The sequence below is a fragment of the Penaeus monodon genome, chromosome 17, assembly GCF_015228065.2.
Source record: "Penaeus monodon isolate SGIC_2016 chromosome 17, NSTDA_Pmon_1, whole genome shotgun sequence".
In the NCBI taxonomy this organism is placed as follows: domain Eukaryota; kingdom Metazoa; phylum Arthropoda; class Malacostraca; order Decapoda; family Penaeidae; genus Penaeus; species Penaeus monodon.
Window position 1 is genome coordinate 6,599,172 of NC_051402.1, and position 7,500 is coordinate 6,606,671.

At 43.3% G+C, this 7,500-nt stretch overlaps 2 protein-coding genes across 2 annotated transcripts in view; both read right to left on the bottom strand.

Annotated features, from left to right (window-relative positions):
• The window catches only part of LOC119583229 (crustacean hyperglycemic hormones 5-like), a 5,055-nt gene extending 797 nt beyond the window's left edge, over nt 1–4,258 (bottom strand). Inside the window, exons 1-3 of the mRNA XM_037931704.1 lie at nt 4,129–4,258; nt 3,383–3,615; nt 909–930 (exon numbers count right to left, since the gene is read on the bottom strand). Coding sequence (XP_037787632.1) covers nt 909–930; nt 3,383–3,615; nt 4,129–4,158 — 285 coding nt within the window. The 5' untranslated portion in view covers nt 4,159–4,258. The remainder of the gene's footprint in view (nt 1–908; nt 931–3,382; nt 3,616–4,128) is intronic.
• A 3,205-nt stretch (nt 4,259–7,463) lies between these two features.
• The window catches only part of LOC119583524 (crustacean hyperglycemic hormones 3), a 1,255-nt gene continuing 1,218 nt past the window's right edge, over nt 7,464–7,500 (bottom strand). The window contains exon 3 of the mRNA XM_037932055.1: nt 7,464–7,500. This exon is cut by the window's right edge and continues 248 nt beyond it. The gene's annotated coding sequence lies outside the window, so the exon portion shown is untranslated.

The following is a 7,500-nucleotide window of genomic DNA, read 5'->3' on the forward strand; positions in this document are numbered from 1 at the left end:
ATACGTGTATGCATACATACACGTATACATATGTTTGCACACACACGATACCCCACGCTTCATTAAATACCACTTACACACCCAACAGCGCCTAGACAGGGGTCTACGTATGTTTGCACACACACACGCCATACAACGATCAACATACACATAACACACCCACAGTGCATACAGGGCGTTTACATATTTTGCCACACACAACGCGTAAAACACGCTAACATTGCACATACACACACAGCATCGTGCAGTAGGTTACATATGTTCACAGAACATCACACGCATACACGTACGATCCCCATACACATACACGCACACAGGCACACAGGGTTTTACATATGTTTGCACACACGCTAACATACACATACACACATAGTGCATGCAAAGGTGCAATTAGCGGAGGTGAAGCATCCTCATCTCTCTTTGATTTGTCCCCTTTGCTTGACATAAAACGAGCATTGCGAGTAAGTTCTGCAACAATATTGCAATGAAAAAAGTGAGCATGGTGAGCACATTTTCAGGATAATGAATGTTTCCTCATTTCATGTGTTTTATTTACCACCCCGAGGCTCATAAATACACACGTAACGTAAAATGTAAGCAACTCAGAGATGTGATTTCTAAGAATTTTATTTATTTCTTTTATCTATTAGTTTAACAAAACTAGTAAAGCGACTGTTTCTGCTGCATCATCGTGAAAAAAAAAAACAATAATTCAATAAAATACCATGAACGACCACTTGCTCTCTGGTCATCTTCGACCTTGAATGACCTAACATCTGGAAAAAGGTCGAGGCAGGTCGAGCGAGCCTACTGCCCACCGTCTGCACGTGGGCTTGGTACTCTTACTCGTGCAGAGGTCGGCCGGAATCAGGTTACTCCAGGACACTGGACGAAAAAAAAAAAAACACCGAGTTGTAGAAGCAGTTGCTCCTGGACAGGAAGACCATCAATCAGGTAATGAATGACCAATAAAAACATTGATTTATGCCCTAAAACACGGTTATATATCAGTAATGATGATTCCTCCTGTTCAAGATGTTGGACATCTTGAACAGGAGGAAATTAGGGTTTGTTGGTCGTGTGGTGAGAAGTGAAAGTATTGAGAAAAACTTGCTGACAGGGATGGTGATAGGAAACAGAGGAAGAGGCAAACCGAAAAACAAGACTGAGCGACAATATACAAAGATATTTGCGGGCTGTCGATGGTACAAGCTGGGAAAGAAAAGCGTAAGATCGAGTTAGTGGCGAAGGATGGTGGAGGAGGTCCACGGATGCTCAAAACATGAGCATACTGTATTGATAGATGATAACCCTAATCTATTTGAAGCGAAGTATAGCGCTCACAGAGTGCACTGGAAATTGTAGGTGGACCAGCTGTGTTATGATGCAGTCACCCAATGCTTCCCTCTCTCCGAACAAAAAAGCGCGTACTTAATGATTTCTCCCTCGGCAGCCTGGCATGAGCTTAAGGAAACACAAACAAATACAAAACGCAAGATGTGCCATAGAAATTCTACGGAATTCGCAAGCGCCATTTAACTACCGGTCATTTCAACACACTTGTGTCGGAGGGTTTGCAAATCACGAGGCGAGGGGACGCTTACCCTCTGAAGGGGAATCTTGGCACGTTGCACCTCGAGTCGTTTCACCTGCAGCGTGTTTTATATTTTAAAGAATTATATATCTCTTCAGCATAAAAGATCATAGAAGCTTCTTTCAATACAATCCGGTACTTTTATCACCAAGGAAGCACTTGTATAATATCTATATATCTATATCTATCTATCTATCTATATAATATAGTTATGGTTCAAAATTTTCCTTAGATTACGTATTTTTTCTATCTTCCGAGAAGTCTCTTAATTTTTTAAAGACTTATTAATGATTTTATTGAGAATTTCACTAATAGCCACAAGAAACTGCTTAGTCAAAACAAGAGATAAAACCTTACCATACGATAAGGTGCACACCTTGCTTCCTGTACTCCTTGGAGCTCAGGTGTATAAATGTCATAATTAATAATAATGATAATTAATACTATAATTATTAATTTAGTCATTTGTTACAATGGAATTTGCTGCTAACACGCTGTCTGTTTATTTTGATTCAACACCGACCCCCCTCTATGTGCAAGTATATGCATGGCGTCCATACACACCGGCGGCGAGGTGATGAAACGCAGGTCACAACAAGATTGCAGACGAGACAGCTTACCACTGCCACAATAAAGCACCCAAAATAGGTGGTTCTCGCATTTTCGTGTAGTAGGCTGCTTCAGGCTTTTTCGAGGAGGAGGCACCCTCCAAACAAGAGGTCTGTCCTCTTTTGTGTGTGTGTTTTGCGACCCATAATTGGCTAAGCGAGTGATACTGCAGCACGCTTCGACTAAGGTATTTGGTTGTGAGAACTGTTGAGTAGTGGCAAATTATCCTCAGACTACAATAAACTTGAGCTAACCGTGAACAATAGCGCCTTGTTCTCCCTTTCGTTTTTACTTTTTGCATTTTCTATCAAATGGGATTTTACTCGTACTCCCAGTGTTTTAGGAACTCCATTCATTCAATTCTTCGGTTAGAAGAAAAGAATTCAGGTGTTCTGTGATTTCTTTTTTATACTTTCGCAAGTGAATAGTGATTAAGATTTGCTGATGACCTGGAAGAACGTCGACTAAGACTTGCGGATGACTGGACAGCGGAAAGGTGCCACCGACGACTTGCTGATGATCCGCGAGGAAAAGTGGACTAAGACTTGCTGATGACCTGGAAGGGAAAAGTGACTAAATATTGTGATGAACTGGGAAGGGAAAGGGTGACGAAGAACTTGTGATGAACTGGAAGGGAAAAGTGACTAAGACTTGCTGATGACCTGGAAGGGAATAGTAATCACGAATGTCCTGAAATATCCTTATCTTAAATCCTTCACCCGTAGTGAAATTCCCCTGCTCGTCCTCCCCGCTCAGGCTACGTCTTACCATTCTGGTTCATACATTTTACACCCCCCCCCCAACACTCGTACACAGTCTTTCCCTCTTTTCCACAATACTTTCGAATACTGACTTCTCTCAAAGTATACCTCGCTCCCGTACGTATTAAACGTGTGGTGGCGGAATGCACTACTGTTAAACACTACTATATTATACGAATAATGGAAATATAGTGTTAATGTGGATTGAAGATCTGTACACAACAGTATCACTTGTGGGAATGCTTGTAACAGACTCTATTGTACTTGAAATGGAGTATACTTGCTCAGTATGAACTGTTAATACGTAAACGGGTGGGGATACTTGAGACTGGGACTATTTGAGGTATCACAACCGAGGGAATGTGTGTGACAAGCTACCCACATCTGGATATGCTAGAGGAAGGCCGCCACACCCCACCTGCATTCCGTGGCCACCTTGGGCTCGCGAAACACGTTGTAGCAGTCGTCGCAGAGGCGGCTCAGCCCCCCCAGGAGCTCCCGGTCGTACACGCCCGCGCAGGAAGGGTCGAAGTTTGCTCGCTTGCTGAGGCTGCGCCCCCTGATGAGGGAGGCCACGGGGGACGACGACCCCTCGAGGGAGCGAGCCCAGGTCGTCGAGCACGCCACGACCACCACCAGGGCCACGGCCACCTTGGAGGAGGACCAGACATACTTCACATAATACCTATAATTGATTTTAATGTATCTATGTTGATGTAAGGGCAGATTAGGATATGTTCCTTGCGTCACATGCAAGATTATTACGTTTTACAGGAAAGACATCTGTAAAATATGTCTCAGTAAGATAAAATATGTCTCAGTAAGACGAGGGAAGAAAAAACTATTATCATCATTCTCTTTAGTCCATTTCCTTCGGGAAAAAAGAAAAAGAAAAACGAGTACTTCTAGATAACCGATTTTTCACTTGAAAATGCATAACATTCGAGAGTAACTTTACCTGTAACAACATATCAAACTGCTTAATTTTTAGCTAGGATATGGTCCTTCTTAAACAGCCACAATCTGTTGCTAAAGATAGTTTGTCATAAATTCCCTTCTGTTAAATCCCCAGACATTTCAACTAACAACTGCATACACCTTTTTCATAAATGTCTTAAATACAGACACTTTATTCGGCGAGCCTCGACGTCAGCTCATACCTACCAAGCGAGAGGCGATCAAACCAAGGGACATGCTTTACGACTTGCGACCCACACTAAGCGTCAGGGCAGATCACCGTCTGAGGTGAGGGATCTGCTCTGGTCCTTATATGGGTGTGGACCTGCTGCTCCCCTCGGCCTGGTGAACACACGCTAAAAGGGAGGGGAGTGGATGCTGGCCCTCGAATGGGGCCAATCAGCTGATGAGACTTTGGGACGCAGAAACCCGTTCTTTGTCGAAACACTTTTGGGTGTGTGATTTGTCTTTGCCTCGATGCACTTGCTCTCTCTCTCTCTCTCTCTCTCTCTCTCTCTCTCTCTCTCTCTCTCTCTCTCTCTCTCTCTCTCTCTTTCCTTCTCACTCTCCGGAAACCCTGTCGCCTTTCCGCCCGATCTCTCACTCAGTCTTTCTCCCTATCTATCTTTCTCTCTTTGCCCCCTCTCTCTCTCCCATCACGTAAACAAAGGATGTTTATATACAAGACAAGACTGGGTGATGATTGCAGCGAGACGTCTAGTCTTGGGCAACAGGAGGACGGTAGGCTAGAGAAGGACAGTGATTTACATCCCCGCTCTTATTAAACCTGCGCTGCATTTCATTGACGAGAAAGGTCATGAGAAGCGAGATAAAGAAGGGCAGCCGGGAGACTTGCGGACAAGGACAAGGACTGCAGAGCGAGGTCAGAGGTCAAGGGTAAAGGGAAGGAGAGAGGGCGCGTGATAGTCGTCTTGTATGAGGCTGGAGGACAAGCTTCGTTGGAGGTGCTTCTCCAAGCGTGCAAGCATATGCGATATGTGAATTTAATTTCTATCTCTCTTTCTTCTCTTTCTTTATTCTCAGAACCCCTGTCTGTCTTTTCTGTATCATCTCTTTTTCTCTCACTGTTTATCTTAAAACGTCTATCTCCTCTCTCTTCGCTTCGCTTCTCTTGAATATTGTTCTCTCTTCATTATTAATCTTTTCCCTTTGTATATATCTCTGCCTCTTTAAATTTAGCATTCCTCCATCTGTCTGCATTTTTTCATCTCTCTTTCCCGTCCGCTTGTCACTCCCTCTCTCTAATTTTAACGCATTTCGTTAAGAACAGAATCTAGAATCTAAACAGGCGATTGCAAACTAATCTGAGTAACGATATTTTTACAAGTTATCTCTACTGTTATAAATCAGTCGATACCATATTTCCTTCTCATAAAATCGAACTTTTTTTCTATGTTATTACTGGGAAAGGTTACTAATGATATTTCAGATTAACAATATGAAAAAAAAAACGAATCTATCGTGTCTGTCTTGCAGTCGCTACATTCGAATCAGCCAGTTGCAGATCCAGAACGTTTATTTGATTAGCTAATTAACTTTCGGCATGTATGGACTCGATTTCCTGATCACCCAGGTTGCTTGGGTGAACGGTGTTGACAGCCTTTCCAGTATTTCAAATCCGTCTCGCCGTGGCGTCGAAGTCTAACGGGTGTTCGCTCCGCCTCCATCCCACTGTCCGATGGTTTGGTCAGAGGAGCAAAGAATCCGCTGTCTTTGCGGACACGCCGAGTGCAACCCACCTTTTGTGTCCTTACTGCAGCTTCGAGTGCAGCACAAGACTGTCACGTTCGACAGAGCTGAAGCTCCGAACTCTTACCAAAGGGGCAAATTTTGTGTCTCCACAATTGCCGGAAACCTCGAGATCTAGCCTGGGCAGACGGAACTCGTCACTGGTTCCATGCTGTCCCGGTTCCACGCCCAAGAGCCGAGAGGGAGGCAGGCTTTCGCCATCGAAAGCCAGAAAACCTTGTCGGAAGGAAGAAATACGGGCCCACTGACTCTTCGGTGGCATCGAGTGTCTCGGTTTTTCCCAACCCGCAGCGCCACTCCGACCACTCTTCCAGAAACGGCTTCCGTGCTCTTAATGACTCGGGTACTCACAGAATCATGCATCGCAAGGAGAATTCAGTACACCTCCAAGAACGCCATTCACATACAAAACATTCATAAGAACGTTATATACTGGTGAAGCACCTGGTTATTCGCTCAGATATCTTCAACGATGCTTCGCTATTTGAATAACAAAGGGGATCCAGGGAGTGGGTGCGGCTCCCATGGCTCGGGACGTGGAAAAGGCCGGGCTGAGTCAGGTTAGGTTAGCCATGAAGTGGGGGACGGGGGGCAGAGCGACCCTTGGCAGTGGAAATATATAGACTAGGTTTGTATGACGTTTTTCTGGTGCTCTTAGTGTGTGTCGCACGAACTGGATAGTCGAAGAATATTCTACAGTATACTTCGAGGGGAGGGGGGCGTATCTCGAAAAGACTTATTATCTGTACATACGACTATGAAATTTGGTCAAATCACATAAGAAAAAAAACACATTTCCAGCTTCAAAAACAACTGGTTTAACTTGCACGATTTTATCCAAGACACTACTGTGAGCCTCTTGATTCGTCTGCGAATCCCAACATTTATTTAATAAAATTCACGAATCACTGCTATAGCATGGCCAAAGTCATAAACATTTCTTGTAAAAGCCGTAATTCCCTCGGAATTTTGAAAAAAAAAAAAAAAAAGTGAGGGGAAGGGGGGAGGTGCCACTGATTCACTGATACGGCGAAATAAGGGCTGTCAGCGGTGGCTGTCCTGCTGTGCATAGACGCCAAACTCCTGTCTTCAACATTGAAGTACAAACCCACTACGAGAGATGCATAACTGACCAACTGCGTGAGATCCACCAACTGCATTCAGAATTATTAAATTAAATTTTGCGACTTCTTAAAGTACGTTTAGTGAAGACTACTGTTCGTTGCTTTTCGGCTGACAAAAACGCAATTTTTACTGGGAATGTCTACTAATGCGTGTTATTTGGACAGCAAAATGACTTGTTTGTTTATCTTGTATTCTTTGAAACAATATTTTTACACTGCAAAAAGCTTTCGTCATGTAAGAGCTAAGCATTTCATTGATTAAATAATAAAATGCACCAATATTCGTGCAGGAATAATGATGAGCCCGTAAAAAGTGAAATGGATAAATATATAAGAAGAAAGATGACAGGCAAACACATTACAGAATGTTTGCTTCCTGCCTTTTCCTGTTTTCACGGGAATCACGGGTCACCGTATCTCAAGCATAATTGTTAATAAAGTTATTCCACCCAGTAAAGAGTACAGGATTATATATGTATAACGCAAAGCATAGATCAGCTCGGGCCTAAACCAAAATATATCAGCTACCCGAAAGGACGGATGAATTGTCTTTAATTCTGACAGCAAGATTTCTTTACTAACATTCTGTATTCCTTTACTCTCCTTGTTGTTTGCCTTGTTCATTAAGGTAGAAGAGAAAACATTTCATAATTCCAACATACTTCATTAAGTGGTTCAGCACAAT